This window comes from Narcine bancroftii, chromosome 7, assembly GCF_036971445.1.
Source record: "Narcine bancroftii isolate sNarBan1 chromosome 7, sNarBan1.hap1, whole genome shotgun sequence".
NCBI lineage: Eukaryota > Metazoa > Chordata > Chondrichthyes > Torpediniformes > Narcinidae > Narcine > Narcine bancroftii.
In genome coordinates this window covers 212,791,034-212,808,086 of record NC_091475.1, presented here as the reverse complement: position 1 = coordinate 212,808,086, position 17,053 = coordinate 212,791,034, and the positions used below count along the sequence as shown (strand labels likewise).

Below are 17,053 nucleotides of genomic sequence, written 5' to 3'. Positions count from 1 at the left end.
TCTAAGCCAACATGTATGAAATGCGTATCTGTTCAGGGAAGTTCTTTGGTTCACAGTCCAATCTCACTTCTCACTCCTCCAAGTTCACTGGTCTCAGGGCATTCTTAGACTGTGCACAGAATTGAACATTGATGTATTTTCACCCGGCTCTGATGCTTGAAAGGTAAATGGTTACCGGTCAGGAAGGTTCTTGTTAGTTTCAGAGAGAGATTTGTTGCTCATTGGACACACTGATTCCCTCGGATCAGTCACTTCAGTGTCTTGCCAAAGAAACTTGCCCCAACATGGGTTTTCCAAATGATAACCTCTTCTTCCACGTCACCACAGAGTTCCTCTTGTTTCCCTTATTTCAGGTGAAACGCTCTAGCCAGCCATTTCCTCTTGTAAGGACTACAAGGGTTTCTAAACAGGCTGAACTCGGAACTCACAACCCGTCTTCAAAATGGGGTTTTCAACAAGCCTGCCTGTTTACCATGTTACAGCCTCCAAAAGTTACTGTAGAACTGACTTCTCTCGTGTGCTCTCTCTCTTGCTCTCTTGCCAAAGAATCAGGTTAGTTTTCTCTGTTTGCAAAACCACATGACCCCTCTTACAACAGCAAACTGCAACCAGACAGATTGCTGGCACCTGAATCAGTTTCCTGAGCCTGGGCATCTGTTGCTTTAAAGATGCTGTCCATTTACTCCACAGCATCAGTCCAATTAACACCTACTTGTGAAGTCTCCATAGGCATTTTTCAAAGTTTCTGTAAAGTCTAGCTGTGGACATGAAGTCCCTGCTTATGCATAGCTCTTGCATTTCAAATGAGATGTCTGTTTGTGAAGTGACCTACACTAAACTACCGCTACTTTGACACTATTGTTGCGGATGAGAGTGAGCCTCTTCCCTCTTTGGGAAGCCTATGACCAGTTCTTTTGTCTTGCCAACATTGTCCTGGTACTGAGTCATTAAATTCCATATTATATCTTGAGGACTGGCCTATTTGTGTATTGGAGTTGGAGCGGTGTTTTGCCTCACAGCTGTGGATGCACAAGGAGCTACACCTTGTCAATCCATTTTCAGCGAGAAGACCTCTCACTGTTGTGGTTTTATTCATGCTGATGTATTTGTTTCGTCAGTGTTTCCTTGCAACCATAAACATTACAGCACATTAAAGAAGGCCCTTCTATCTGTACAGAAGTGTTATTTTGCCTAGTCCCATTGACCTGCACCCAGTCCATAGCCCTCCAAAACCTCGCATCCATGTCCCTGTCCAAATGTTAAATTTGAGCCCACATTCACCACTTCAGCAGGCAGCTCGTTCCACATCCTCATCACTCTCTGCGTGAAGAAGTTCCCCCCCAACCTTTTCCCCTTTCACCCTTAACCCATGTCCTCTGGTTTGTATCTCACTTCCCCTGAGTGGAAAAAGCCGACCTACATTTACTCTGGCTGTCCCCCTCAAAATTTTAAATACCTCGATCAAATCTTCCTCATTCTTCCACCTTCCAGGGAATAAAGTCCTAACCTGTTTAACCTTTCTCTGCAACTCAGTTCCTGAGAGGGCCGCATGGTTGGCTTAGCCTTTACGGTACCAGCAATCAGGACTGGTCTGGGGTTCAAATCCAGAGCTGCCTGTAAGGACATTCTCCCTGTATCTGGGGGCTCTGGTTTCCTCCCACTCTTCAAAAACGTATCGGGTGTAAAATGAGCGGCACGGACTCGTAGAGCCAAATTGGCCTGTCACAGTGATGTATATCTAAATTTTTTTTAAAAATTAAAAGTCTGGGAACATTTAAATAAATCTCTGCACTCTTTCAATCTGTCTTTCCTGTAGTTCGGTGACCAGACCTGCACAAAATACTCCAAATTTGGCTTCACCAATGTATTGTACAACTTTACCACAACACCCCAACTCCTGGACTGTTTTACATTTACCTAATTACAGCAATAAGAAGGAAATCTTATTATTAATTATTAAAGCACTTTTAACGTGGCCATATTGGCAAAGAAGCAATTTGTTCAGAAACTATTTGAGAAAGTTATGTCCATGCCTCCAACCCAAACGTCCCTTTGCTTCCATCAACAGCAAGAAGGCAAAGCGAAGTGTGGCACCCAACAGTGACAGGGAAGTCCCTCCCACCAAGCGGCGACGGAGGATCAGGCTGCCACAGTCAGACAGCAGCAATGAAGAAGGTAGGGTGCCATCTTGCTATTTGGCATTCTGTCTTAATCTTTTCCACAGAGCACGGAACAGGCTCTTCAGCCCAACTCCTCCATGCTGACCAGGTTGGCATTCTGGGCTGGTCCCATGTGCCGACATTTGGTCCACATCCATCTGAGCCCTTCATATGCATGTATTTGTTCCAATGTCTGAATGAAATAGTGGCCCCTTGGAATTATCTTGAATCTCTCACCTTTATCCTATGTTCTCTAGTTCTAAAATCATCTATCCTGATGCACGCGCCTGCGTGTTACTGGTCCCATGTAACCCTGTCGCATGGTCGGGTGTTTGGCCACGAAACCAGCTCCCCCACTAGGCTTGCCTGGTGTGGAGAGCGGCGAGGCACCCTGCAGGATGAAAAGCAAGACCTGTCAAAGGGTGTATGAGCCCTCTCGTAGGGTCAACGGCCATCTAGTAAACACTTACCGTGAATCACGAAAAGGGCATCCCTTGCATCATAGCTTGGTCTGGCCATCCACTGCAACAGAACTTTCCCCAACCATCTTGGACCTCACCATGCCACTGGATCTGGGAGGGGATGTCGAGAGGGTGGGTCTGGACCTGTGCAACCCCATTTCACCTAAATCCATTCGCACACACACTGTTCCTTTCTGAGGAGTGGGGTATCCTATCAAACCCCACAAACTGACTGAAAAGAACCATCACCATCCTATGGGATGGGTAGTCAGATGAAGAAGATCTTGGAAAAAGACCACTCACTTTCTCCATCACAAGATATAGGAGCAGAGGGAAGCCTTTTGCCCCATCGAGTCTATTCCACCATTCTGTTGTGAGCTGATCCATCCACCCACTCAGCCCCACTCCCCAGCTTTCTCCTGCAACCGTTGATGCCCTGACTAATCAAATACCTGTCAATCTCTGCTTTAAAAACCCTTGATGACCTTGCTTCCACAGCTGCCTGTGACATCAAGTTCCACAGATTTGGAACCCTCTGGCTAAAGAAATTTCATCACATCTCTACTTAAATTGACAGCCTTTTATTGTGAAGTTGTCCTGGACTCACCTATCATGGGTAACAAACATGCCACATGCCTGTCTTATTTTTATAAGACTCCACAAGATCATCTTCCTATGCTCCAGGGAATAAAGACTCAGCCTATCCAACCTCTCCCCTATTGCTAAAACCCTCTTGGCCTGGCAACATCCTGGTGAATCACCTCTTCCCATCTTCCAATTCATTGATGCCCTTCCTGTTCTGTTTCCAGAACTGCACACCGTACTCCATGTGGTCTCTGCTAGGTACTAACTTCAAAACTAAGATCATGGAATATGTGGTTAAGGAGTATCTCTACTCTCCTCTAACTGCACACAATGGAGGAGAGTGAGTTCTGCTCCTCTTCCCTGCCCTTTAAAGGACAGGCAAGGCAACACCATGCAAATCTCCCCATAGAATCCTATATTTAAGGAAAGGTTGGATAGGAAAATGGATGAAAGAGGTGTGGCCCGGAAACCGGCCCTAGAGTCACCGAGTCCACATTGATCATCGGCCTGCTGATTCTACATTAACCCCACAATTCCATCGCCTGCCCCCGGATTCTCCCTCTTGCCGACACACCAGGGGCTGTTCAACACACCCTGAGCTGCACAACTTTGGGAGGTGAGAGGAAACTAGAACACTCCGGACCAATGCAGTCACAGGGAGAGTGGACAGGCCACGCAAGGTCAGGGTTGAACTCTCATCTCTGGTGCAGTATGGCATTGGCTCTTCTGGTTGTGCCCCTGCGTCACCCGTACCACCCTGCACTTGGGTTGGTGCTGCTTTATCCCCCCCATTGTTGCTGAGCCAAAGTGCAGGTTGCCATTGTAAGAGCATCAGTCCGCCCAGACCCTGAATGGAAATCAGCCAGAAGTGTCATTGATTCCATATAACAATTTACAGTACGGAAACAGGCCATATCGGCCCTTCTAGTCCGCACCAATTTACGTGAAACTCCCTTAGTTCCACCTACCCACTCCCTGCCCGTAACCCTCCAACCCCCTCACATCCATCTACCCATCTAGCCTCCTCGTAAATAACAGAATTGACCTTACCACAACTACCTATTCTGGAAGTTCATTCCACTCTGCCACCATTTTCTGAGTGAAGAAGCTTCCTGTTATCTTACTCCTAAAGTTTTTCCCATTAACTTATGACCCCTTGTTCCAATCTCCCCTACCCTCAGGGGAAAGAGCCTATTCACATCTACTCTATTCCCTTCATAATTTTATATACCTCTATCAAATCCCCTCTCAACCTTCGCTCCAATGAATAAAGACCCAGTCTACTCAATCTTTCTCCCTATTCTAGATACTGCAATCCAGGCAACATTTTTATAAACCTTGTTTGCACCCTCTCTACCTTATTGATATCCTTCCTATAATTTGGAGACAGCCACTTTTTCATTTAACTCTGTTAGGTTTATAATTTAGTCAAGGTTCCACTTATGGTCATGTAATGTTACATTAAAAATGTAATATAATGATATGCTTTAACTTCTGTCTTCTGTAAGGCAGACAAAAAATCGCCATGACTGTTGTCCGGTGCCTCTAACAATAGGAGAAAGAGAATCAAAAGAGAGTCCCTTCAGAGATGGTGTCTGTGAATTTATCTCCAGCACTGCTAAAGGCTCTGCAGCCACACAGACTCCTCTTCAGTCTGTTAGCAACCTAAGCTCCAGGACTAAATCTCCGACACGATCAGGAAGTCTTCAGTGCCCAAGGCCCCTTGGGAGCCCTTCTTGCCCTCAGCACCCTCTTGAATCCTGGTTCCCATGAGCCAGTCTCCAGCAGCCCAAGCAGGCCCTCTGCAGCCTGTGCACTGACATAGCCTGATGACCTTGGCTTTACCTTGTGCCCAGGCATTGCATAAAATGCCACCACTCTGACACCATTTTGAATTTAAGGATTTGCAAAATACACGGTAAAAGCAAAGTAACAAGATTAATTATCTCGTTCCAATCCTACCCACCCCTGAGGTATCCACCCTGACTGTCACTGTGGGTCTCTGGAGCATGCTAAGACAAGCCATGGTTGGGTCAATAAAAGGATCTCTTTCATCAATGACCTGGCACATAAAAGCATTCAATGAAGTGACGTTGATAAGGAGGGGAGTGGTTCCTGCTCACTCGGTGGAGGTACACAAAGTTCCCTGGAGTTGGTTCACAAAGGTTCAGCCAAAGAAATAGAATATTCTGTCCTGCTCTAGCTTGTGTGCCACCATGCTGGTGACTTTTAACTCTCGACTTGGATAAGGAGTAGTCAGGGATGGAATATGAATGCTAGTGTAGGCATCAATATCCACATTACAACATGGAACATTACAGCACAGTACAGGCCTTTCAGCCCAAGATATTTCTGCTGACCTATATATATATATATACATACACACCCACCAGACCGTCCACCACCTCGTAACCCTCTATTTTTCTTTCATCCTTGTACCTGTCTAAGAGTCTTGTAAAGACCTCTAATGTTCCAGCTTCCACCACCACTCCTGGCAATGCAGTCCAGGCACCCACAACATTCTGTGTAAATAAATAAATAGCTTGCTCCTGTCATCTCCCAAATTTTCCTCCCTTCACTTTGTACAGATGTCTTCTGGTGATTGCTACTCCCTCCGTGGCAAAAAGGCACTGGCTGTCCCCCTTATGTAAACCTCTCATAATCTTGTAGATTTCTATCAAGTTACTTTGCGTCCTTCTGCGGTCCAATCTTGGAATGAACAAACTAAAGGCTGAGATTTTAGCGGGAGCAAAGAATGAAAGTTTTAGTGTTGTCCATTATCGCTTGGAGAAGTTCGAACAATGCCCCTACAGCATTAAGTATGTTAAAAGTGTTAACTTTTTGTTGCTCAGTGTCTTTCTTTCTTCTCCAGTGATGGCGAGCTCTCCCGAAGTGTGTGATGTTAAAACCCCGTCACCAATCGCAGAAGGGGATGTGTCATCCTTGTGCTTTTCAGAGGTTGCCGTAAAGCCACAGTGTTGGGAAAGTACAGACCAAGCTGAGGTAATGGGACTTCTCCTCCAGCCCTTGCCTTTCTTGGTCCTTGTCCGAATTAATTGTTTGATTTTTAAAAACAATTAGTTACACACACCATCTGTGAGGAAGCTGTCATATTACTGTTCTATGAAATTGGGACAGCGTGGTGAGCATAGCGGTTAGTGCAACGTTGTTACAGCGCCACCGATTGGGACCAAGGTTTGAATCCAGCACTGTCTGGAAGAAGTTTGTACGTTCTCCCCGTGTCTGTGAGCTTTTCCTGATGCCTCCGGTTTCCTCCCACTGTTCAAAAAGTACTGGGGTTGTGGGTTAATTGGGCTGCATGGACTTGTGGGCCGGAAGGGCCTGTTACCGTGCTGTATGTTTACATGTAAATTAATCTTCAATCATGAATCTAGGACAAGACCTGTTAAGATCATGGAACGGTCCTGCATAAAAATAGTCCCTTCAGCCCACGGGTTTGCACTGAACATGGGGCCCAAATTAAACTAAAGCTCTGCTCCCTACACATTGTTGATTTTGTTTTGGGCGATTTAATGCCGTATTCTACCATGTGGAATATTTAATTTTTAAATTCATTTTAGTTTTTTTAAATTTTGACGTACAGCACGGTAACAGGCCCTTCCAGCCCTCAAGCATGTGCCACTCAAATACCCCAATTAACCTACAAACCCCCATTTGTTTCGAACGGTGGGAGGAAACTGAAGCACCCAGAGGTAACCCATACAAACTCCTTACAGTGTCTGATTTGAGCGCTGGTGCTGTAATAGCGTTGCACTAACCGCTGTGCTAACTGTGGCGCCCATGTCTACCGTATCTATGCAGTGCCTTTAACGCTTGCTCAAAGAATGATGAAGTGGCTTGTGGAGGGAATTCAGAGGACAACAAGAGAGCACGGTGACTAATGGCAAAAAATGGATTTTGTGGAGGTGCAGGAATGGGAGGGAGGATGAAAGGCGTGCTCCGGTAGGGTTTGAATATCGGGGTGAGAATTTTAAATTTGGCACTGCCAGATAGAGCCACTATGGTTGAGCAATAGGTAGAGGTGAATGTGATTTGGTCTAAGACAGCCATTCTCATTCTGGTTTCAGCTAGGAGTCTGCTCAAAGTTTATGGGCCCCCTTCCCTGTGAAGCAGTCAAGTTTTGGTTTTATCTGTACTTCTACCGACTATATGAAAAACATTTAAAAAAAATATATTTGTCAAGTGAGGTGAAAGAAATCTACTGAAATGTGCTGCAGGGCCCCCCTTCCCGCCCCCCTATTGAGAATGACTGGTCATAGATAATATCAACCATGTCAACAGATTATCATTAAGAGTATACCGTGACTTTTTTTCTCTCCTAGAAGGCAGTAGGAGTGAAACGCAGGAAACGGCGTCGAGTTCTCAAAAACAACACCTTTCTGAATGATGAGGGTGAATTTGGTAAGATTCCACTCTGAGTATGGTTCATTTTCTCAATTTCTTGCGCCTGGAGGTAGTACAGCACTTGGGGCAAGGAAAGGCAAGCTCTGGGAAGGGTGTGGGAATGAGTTTATTGTCGTGTACACAAGTACAATGTTCAAATGGACACAAGTCAGACGTACATTACACTTGGCCTGTGCTCACCTCCTCCATGTTGAACACTGGCTCCACCACTGTCTTCGTGTCCTAAAAATAGAACACATTCGGCAGCAGCGATGTCTCAACGCCCTTCCGGTCTGTGGCCGCTGCGGTGTTGGTCCGTCAAAATTATCAGCTCTGGATCCCCGGGAGCTGATGCATAATTTTTATATTTACTGGTACATTTTTAAAAATTTTTTTTGTTGTATGTGTGGATGGTGGTAAGTTATAAGTAGGGGACCACCTGTACATAAAACACAGTACAACAAGCGGAACATAATTGATTTATGAAGGCCAATATGCCAAAAGGTCTTTTTACAACCCTATCCACCCGTGACACTGCTTTCAGGGAATTGTGTATCTGTAATCCCAGATTCCTCCATTTTACCGCACTCCTCAGTGCCTGTGTATGTCCTTTCTTGGTTTGTCCTTCCAAAATGCAACACCTCACACTTGTCTGCAATAAATTCCATCTGCCATTCTTCAGACCATTTTTTCAGCTGGTCCAGATCCCTCTGTAAGCTTTTTGTTTTGAATATTTTATTGTTTTTTTTTCCATAAATAAACATATCAAAACAAATTTTCTTACAGCCCCTTCCCTTCCCAGTATAAATCTGTTCACCATCAGGGCTTACAATTTGTTTTTTTTTAAAAGTCTTCATTGGGGAGGTCACTTATATTTTTGTGATAGAAGTTCTTTTATATATTTTGGCCCCAATATAGTCTAAATATGGTTGCCATATTTTTATAAATACATCATATTTGTTCTTTAGATTATATGTGATTTCTCCCCCCCCCCCCCCCCCATAGGTCTATAACTGTTCTATCTGTCGAGGGGAGTCAGATTTCCAAGAAATCTAAAGCTAAAGCTATTTTAACAAATGTAATTTGGAATTTAGTTAGTTACTTATTTAAATAAAGTTGCCCAGAAGATGAAGCTCTGGGTCGTCTACACAGGCCACCCCTGTAATCCTTGTTAGTAGTTCAGTAATCTCCTGCCAGGAAGGTCTCGCCTTCACACACGACCACGTAACATGTACAAATATTCCTATTTCTAGTTTCTGAGGTGTACAAAATTGTATTGTATTAATCTGTATCTTGCATTTATAGTTGACGTCCTGCTATCCAAACACCAATCAGACCAACATCTTTCTATTTTTTGCAACTCTTAAATCTGACTCCCATCTCTCTCTCGATCTCTGTAAACCTGGTTTTGCACTTTCATTTTGGAGAGCAAATTACATTTTAGATCTAAATTTAGGTGTGACCCCCACCAAACCGTTTGTTCCATCTCACTAATTTCAGGTGGGACCAAGTTTGGTCGCCATCTTTCTCTTAAGATTGATCTTAACTGGAGAAAGCAGAAGAATGCTTTAGCTGTTCTCGACTTATTTCTTAGTTGTTCAAAAGACACAAGATCCTTCCTTGTAACAATTATCAACACATCTTATTCCTTTCTCGTACCATGAATTCAATATTATTGTTACCCAGATTCATAGGTAGTAGTACATTCTTACATAATGGTGTCTTCATTGATCTACCTGGTTTTATTCCCAATGCATTTCTTTATTTCTTACCATATTCTAATCATGGGTAACATAGAAAATAGGTGTAGGAGTCGGCCATTTGGCCCTTCAAGCCTACACCACCATTCATTTTGATCATGGCTGATCATCCACTCAGTACCCTGTTCCAGCTCTCTCCATACCCCCTGATCCCCCTAGTCACAAGTACTAAATCTAACTCTCTCTTAAATATAGCTATGAAACCGGCCTCAATCACTTCCTGTGGCAGAGAATTCCATAAATTCACCACCCTCTGAGTGAAAAAATTCTTCCTCATCTCAGTCCTAAAGGACTTCCCCCTTTATCCTTAAACTGTGACCCCTGGTTCTAGACTTGCTCAACATTGGGAACAATCTTCCTGCATCTAGCCTGTCAAATCCCTTAAGAATTTTGAATATTTCTATTAAATCTCCTCTTAATCGTCTAAACTCCAGCGAGTACAATCCCAGTCACTCTAGCCTTTCTTCATATGCAAGTCCCGCCATCCCTGGTATCAATCTGGTCAACCTTTTCTGCACTCTCTCCATGGCAATGATGTCCTTCCTCAGATAAGGAGACCAAAACTGAACACAATACTCCAGGTGAGGTCTCACCAAGGCCCTACACAACTGCATCAATATCTCTCTGCCCCTGAACTCGAATCCTCCTGATATGAACGCCAACATACCATTCGCCTTTTTTACTGCTTGCTGCACCTGCCTGCCCACTTTTGATGACTGATGCACAGCGACACCCAGGTCTTTTTGTATCTCCTTTTTTCCTAATTGGATACCGTTAAGATAGTACTCAGCCCTCCCATTCTTTCCTCCAAAGTGGATAACCACACACTTATCCACATTATATTGCATCTGCCATTCATTTGCCCACTCACCCAACCTGTCCAAGTCACCCTGCACACACTTAACAGCCTCTACAGAGCTTACAATGCCACCCAGGGTATTAATATAGGATTTTTTTGTTATTGGTTTAACATTCCACATATAAAGTTCTTCTCTGTCTCCTCTTTTATTGAATTCCGTCCCATTCGATTCCACGAGGGAACTGTTTTCTTTGTGAACGATGATAGAGATTTTGCTTGTGATCGATGATACTTCTTAAAATCCAAGAGTCTTAAGTTCTCCCAATTTATCATCCCATGTTAACTTTCCCAGTGCAATTCTTGGTACTTTGTTAATCTACAGGAATTGTCTTAAACAATTATGTAATAATTTAAAGAAATGTTTAGTAGTACAATAGGCAATGATCAGAAGAGATACTGTTGTCTTGGCATTACCTTCATTTTTATACAATTTGCCCTTCCTACCAATCTTTCCAGTTCTGTAGATCTTTTTCTATTTTTCCCTCTGCAAGCTTTGAAGGCATTCCTCGCTGTCCACTACACCACCTACCTTTGAATCATCTGCTGATCCAATTTACCACATTATCATCCAGATCCTTGATTATAGATGACAAATAACAATGGTCCCAGACTGATCCCTCAGGCACACCACTAGTCACAGCCCTCCAGTCTGAGAAGCAATCATCCACATCTAAGTAGTGGTGGCCAGATCATTAGATACATTTAAAGTGGAGGCAGATGAACATTTGAAAGATGAAGAAATTGAGGGTTAATGGGAACTGGGTGTGCATGCCTACTAACTACTTCATCTGCAGGGACTGTTGGGATGAACCAAAGTACAGCTTTATACCTGGTGTACTGTATGACTCCATTGTAAGATTAACCATCCCTCCTTGCCATCCATCAGTGACGGAGAAGGTTTACCAGAGTGAATCGTGCACAGACAGTGAGAACGAGTTTGCAGCCAAGCCACAATTGAAGAAGACATCTGACGCAAAGAGCACGGGAACAGCCAAAGATGAACATAAGGGGCAGAAGGAAAAGAAAGCAGGAGTCCCCATCAGGGGAGGGAAGCAAGCGTCAATCATGGGGTTCTTCAAAAAGACACCTTAGCGCCGGCTCCCTTTGCTGTCGCGTTTATCTGGCTTCCTGGTGAATGGAGTTCCAGCAGGACATTACCACCAGCAACTCACAAAGCTAACTGGTCAGCACACTTTAAATATGAAAGCAGAAGCTCTCCTCAGGGAAGTTTGAACCTGAGCACAGTGTACTTGAGAAAGGGCACCCAGGACAAGGGGTGCAGTTCAAAACATTGTCTTTTATCACAGTTTTGTTATTCTCGAGTGAGTGATTTTTTTAAAAAATGTTTAACCATCTTTCATTATGCAGCTTCACATTTCTGTGAGTACTTTATTCCCCTCTGGTTTACAGTGAGACTTGGATGTGCTACCTATTGGTGAGACTGTATTCAATCTAGTGCAGTAATGGTCGGAAAATCATGTTTCAAACTCAGGCCCATCCACGTCTGATAGTTGGGAGGTGGCAATTTCAGGTTTGTTTTAGATTCAAAGAGAAGTAGACTTCCTTTTTGGAAAAGTAAAATGCACATTTACAGCAGGTATGAGCCCTGTCAGTTGAATTAATAAGCTTGTTTGTTGCTCTGCATACCACCTGGAGCTCTCTACTGTTAACAGTACAGTAACTTCCACTGGTGAACTCCAAACACTATCTGGTGTTGTAGAAAATTTGTCCCGGTCCAGAAAAATCTCAGTATCCAGTTTTGGGAATGCTTCAACAAGCCAGGTCGGCTTTTAAAAACCCGCCCAGATTTTCCCTGTATAGTACGATTTCATTTCAGCCTTTTGGTACCTTGTCCCAGAAGTACTGAATGTCTTTGGATTACAGTGGTCATCCCAGACTAGTGTGTGCCCACTGACGTGCTCTTGGATAGTGAGCGGGAGGGTGGGATCATCATTTAGCTCCCCCTGAACTTATTCAGCATATTTAACCACTGCCATTCAGTGGAGGAGTACAGTTCTGAGGATGAACCTGGAGGCAATGTCCTGCTGACCTGTTAAGGGAGGTTTTTAAATATTGACAACTCCAACAATTGTGGGTGTCAGTCAGCCCTGGTCCTGTAAGCTTTGAGGATTTGTCTCTGCACGTTTTCACAGCACCCAGTAACCAAAGAGCACCAGTGGGAATTTTGGAGAGTGCATTTATGGTCCTAGAAAGTGGGTTGCATGGTGTTGGTTGAATATTCTGGCAAAAGAACTGTGATTATTTGTGTCCTTTGCCAGAGGGCTATTCATAAGGGGTGGGGGGGGGGGGGGTGCTGGTTTTTTGTGGTGTTCTGATCTTTTCGGAGAGCTCTGACACTTATGCAGTTAAAATTTGCCCCAGATTTTGACAAGACTGTGTAACATTTAAACATTATTCACTCCTCACAATGTTCCCTCTTGGCTGTCGTGAGAAGCTGGTATTTGGGAAGCTGAGCAAATGTAGACCCCTGTATTTAAGAATGTTATTTGTGTGTCTGGCCTGTGAAATGGAGCTGGGTCACTGTGGGCTGGGGAGGCAAACATTCTGGATTTAAACATTCTTCTGTTAGTAATTTGCTGAACTGACTTGAAAATAATTATTTTTGGAAAAATAATCAAATTATCTGGTGACTGATTTTGACACAGAGCAGCAGGGAAGAATAGTGTGTAAGTGTGAGGGCCTTTCCAGAATATGTAATTTTGACGTGTTCTTTTGAAAAATTCTGGTTGGTGTCAGACTCTACTTTCCAGGTTTGCTTCTGCACATCAAGATCTGTATAATCGTTAGGACAAATGGTTATTAAATCCCTTCATTGCTGTATTATGAAGTCTTTGTTCCTTCAGTTCTCAACCCATTCCCTGATTTCCAATGGCTCACCATTGGTGTCCTTGGTTTCAGCTGCCAAAGATTTGAGATCTGGAATTTGGAGATGCTCCATGTACCCTGCTCGCTTTCTCCTCCTTCTCCAAACCATTTTGGTCCCCTCCTGCCTCTTTCTCTCAGATCCAGATCTCTCGTACCTCAGGAGGTTTTCCAAATACAGTAAAACCACTGGTATCCAGCTCCTATGGGGATCGGTAGATGCCAGATAAGTGTATTTTCTGGTTATGTGAGACAATCTTACAATGCCTAGTGAATACACCTGCACCTGCATTAAGAATAAACAGTTTAAAAGACAAAAATACTGTAATGTGCTTATACAGAACAAACTTCACTTTCATGAATAGATATATAAACCTTAAAGCATTTTACTTTATTTTCAGTCACAAGGGTGGCCCGGTTGGCGTAGTGGTTAGTGCAGCGCTGTCACGGCGCCAGCGATGGGGACCAGGGTTTGAATCCCGTGCTGTCTGAAAGGAATTTGTATGTTCTCCCCATGTCTGCGTGGATTTTCCCCGGGAGCTCTGGTTTCCTTTCACTGTTCAAATCTTACTGGGAATGTAGTTTAATGGGGCGGTATGGATTCATGGGCTGAAAGGGCCTGTTACCATGCTGTATGTCTAAATTTTTTTTTTAATTCTTTGGAAACATTGAACTGTCACAGCAACTGTCTGGGGTGACGCTTACTCAAGTCACTTTTATTTATCGTTCATACCCTGCATTGCACAGAAAAGACAAGATAGCGTTTCTTCAAGACCACGGAGTACATTTACATTAAAAAAAAGTTTAAAATATTAAGACGTATGCAGTAAAAGCCTGTGGTTCTCTATCCACATCTGTTCTGGGGAATTCAGGAGCCTGGTGGCTTGGTCAATCCTACTAGATGTCAGAAGGGAAACAGTTTACGTGAGGGGTGTGTGGACCCCTCCACAATCTTTATTGCCTTTTGCCTGCATCAAGTGTTGTCGACGTCCTTCTTGGTAGGAAGGGAGCCCCCGGTGATCTTTTCTGCTGACTTCACTCTCCTCTGCAGGGTCTTGCAGTCCGAGGTGGTACCAAACCAGGCGGTGATGAGGTTGTTCAGGATTCTCTCGATACATCCTCTGTAGAATGTAGTGAAGATGGATGGTGGGAGACTGGTGTTAAGGGACCAGGTGAGATTCTCCACCAAGTGCAGTCCAAGGAACTTGTAACTCTTGACGACCTCAATGTAGAGCCATCAATGGTCAGTGAAGAGTGTTTTATTTTCCCCCGGGCCCTCCTGAAGTCGACAACCATCTTTTTTATTAATGTTCAGATACAGGTTGTTGCCGACTGCATCTCATCTCTGTACACGCTGACTCTTCATTCTTACTAATAAGGCCCACTACAATCGTGTCATTAGCGAACTTGATAATGTGGTTCAAGCTGTGTTTTACTGCACAGTCGGGAGTCAACAGAGTGGACTAAGCGTGCAGCCCTGGGGTGGTGGTGCCTGTTCAGTATGATGCTCTTGGAAGTGTTGTTTCCGATCCAGACTGCTGAGGTCTCCCCGACAGGAAGTTAAGAATCCAGTTGCAGAGGGAGGTGTTTTCGACCCAGCAGGCTCAACTTGCCTATCAGGTTCTGAGGTATGATTGTGTTGAACACTGAGCTGGTCAATAAACAGCATTTGAACATACCAGTCCTATTTTCCAGGTGGGTGAGGACTAGAGCGGTTGGATCTCTATGTGGGGATAAGGAGCCACTTTAAGAGAGTCACCCCAACGGCAAGCACCATCAACCTGCTCTTCATCCCGGGCGACGCCATTGCTGTTTCACACAACTTTATTCAAACAGCTGCTACAACCAAGGCTCTCCCTCCGCTGGCTGAATATTTGCTCCCATCTTCACCAAAGGTTTATATGTTACTTCAGAGAGCATTTACTTTTACATTTTAAACTTGTGTAATTTTTACCTATTACAGTATTTTTTATCGATTTATTTATTTTTCCCTTTTTTTGGCTGGTTGCTTGTGGCTGCCAGTTGCTTGTATTACAGATACCAGGGATTTTTCTGTAACTGGTGCAAGTTTTTGAATGCTCAGAGCAATCTCACATAGTTTCTGGGACTTGAGCACATCATTCTCCATAATTCTAGCGTGGGGGCGAGAGTTCTGTCAGAGAACTTGAATTAATGTAACACTTTCTACAACATCTGGTCACATCAAAACACTTCACAGATCATAGAAATAATTTTGAAGTATAGCCATTCTTATAAGAAATGGCAAATCCATTTTGTCAGATAATTTTGTTTCAAAAATTCAGAAAGGCATTGGCGGAAAAGATATCCCATGGTAAAAATGTCAAACACCAGAGGACATCTGTTTAAAGTGAGTTTAGGGGTGATGTCAGGGGTAAGTTTTTTTGGGTGCCTGGAATTACTGAGGGTGATGGTGGAGGCTGGACATTTAAAAGACTCTTGGACGGACACATGAATACAAGAGGGTTATGGGTGCGAGGTAGGGAAGGGCAAGAAGAGGTTTGTCTGGGTCCGCACAACATTTGTGGGCCAAGGGGCTTGTTCTGTGCATTTAAAGTCGAGGGGGAGAAGTTTAAAGGAGATGTATGGGGCAAGTTTTTTTTGCACAGAGTGGCAGGTGCCAGGAAGCGACGATAGAGTTTAAGGGACTTCCAGATGTTCACATGAATTTGCAGGGATACAAGTCGTATGCAAGCAGCAGAGGTTTTTATTGACCTCCGGCAACATGTTAGGGCATGTTCCTGTGACAGTAAAACACGAAAGACTGCAGATGCTGTGAATATAGCTGGAGGAACTCAGCTGGTCTCGCAGCACCCATAGCAGGTAAAACTTTCTAACTGATGTTCGTTATCACAAACAGCCATAAGATACAGAGTGGCCCAATTAGCGTAGATGCCAACTCAACGCTGCTACCAGGGTTGGAATTTAAATTTTCTGTTACAGGAATTGCCTGATAAAAGTAAACCTTACACAATTAAGGTCTACAATACTGATTTGCTTCACATTATTTTGCATTGTCTTTTAAACTGTGTATTCTTAATGCAGGTGTATTAGGCATTGGAAGAGTAGCTCAGTCAATCAGAAAATTCACATATGCAGAACCTACGGTCCCCCATAGGTACCAGATACCGGGCATTTGACTGTACTGACAAGAAGTCGTGCTTTAATAACTGTTGAATTCCTAAAGCAACTTTTGCAAAATCAAAACTTCCTATTAACTTTTAGTTAATTGAGTACTTGTGGGATTTTGAGGAAGAAGTGACACGGATGGTAGAATAAAACCCTCCAGCCTTGCTTGAACATCTGCATCCAGCTGTGCCGTGCTCCCTCGCTACTAGCTCAAGGGCAGAACCCAGGACTCGATGCTTGGTGAGCAGGCTGCCCGCAAGAACAAGTCAGAAAAATCCAGGGGACCAAGCCAAAGGGTGAAGTGTATCGAGTAATGTCACAGAGCATTCAAAGAGCAGTTACCGTGAGAGGTGCATCATGAAGCTGTTGTGTGCTTTTGAAGATCATGCTTGGTTTGGGTCCACCCTTTGAGTTATCTGAGACTGTACTCGTTGGAATTCAGAAGAATGACAGGAAATCTGGAAGAAATGTATAAAATTATGAAAGGCGGAGATAAAATTGGAGGGCAACCTCCAGATTGGGCAACAGTTTTTATCCCAAAGCCATCAGACTCCCAGAACCCTTGTGGACTGTTACTGTATACATCTTAATAGTTTAATGTATTTAACTTCTATTCTAACTTGTATTTCTGTAAATATGCTCCATGGTCCTGGAGAAACGCATGGTAAAGACGAGATAGTGAGCATGGTATCGATGACAAATAAAGGTGACTTGGGAGACCAGAACTCGAGGAGATCAAAACACTTCACAAAACAGAAACAACTTTGTAGAAGAGGTACAAGGACTGCCTAAAGA

At 43.8% G+C, this 17,053-nt stretch overlaps 1 protein-coding gene and 1 long non-coding RNA gene across 3 annotated transcripts in view; one reads left to right on the top strand and one right to left on the bottom strand.

Moving 5' to 3' along the window:
• The window catches only part of pold3 (polymerase (DNA-directed), delta 3, accessory subunit), a 39,108-nt gene extending 26,039 nt beyond the window's left edge, over window positions 1-13,069 (top strand). Inside the window, exons 9-12 of one of the 2 annotated variants that reach the window (XM_069892242.1) lie at window positions 2,069-2,175; window positions 6,078-6,208; window positions 7,552-7,627; window positions 11,115-13,069. In XM_069892242.1, the coding sequence (XP_069748343.1) occupies window positions 2,069-2,175; window positions 6,078-6,208; window positions 7,552-7,627; window positions 11,115-11,320 (520 nt within the window). In that variant the 3' untranslated portion in view covers window positions 11,321-13,069. Of the gene's footprint in view, window positions 1-2,068; window positions 2,176-6,077; window positions 6,209-7,548; window positions 7,628-11,114 lie in introns of both variants that reach the window. The other variant, XM_069892241.1, reaches the window with a different exon arrangement.
• On the bottom strand, window positions 7,713-17,047 carry LOC138739686 (uncharacterized). The gene is made up of 2 exons (XR_011342363.1): window positions 16,601-17,047; window positions 7,713-7,957 (listed from the first exon to the last, which is right to left on the bottom strand). It is a non-coding gene; the product is annotated as an uncharacterized lncRNA (long non-coding RNA).
• Between the last annotated feature and the right edge of the window lie 6 nt (window positions 17,048-17,053).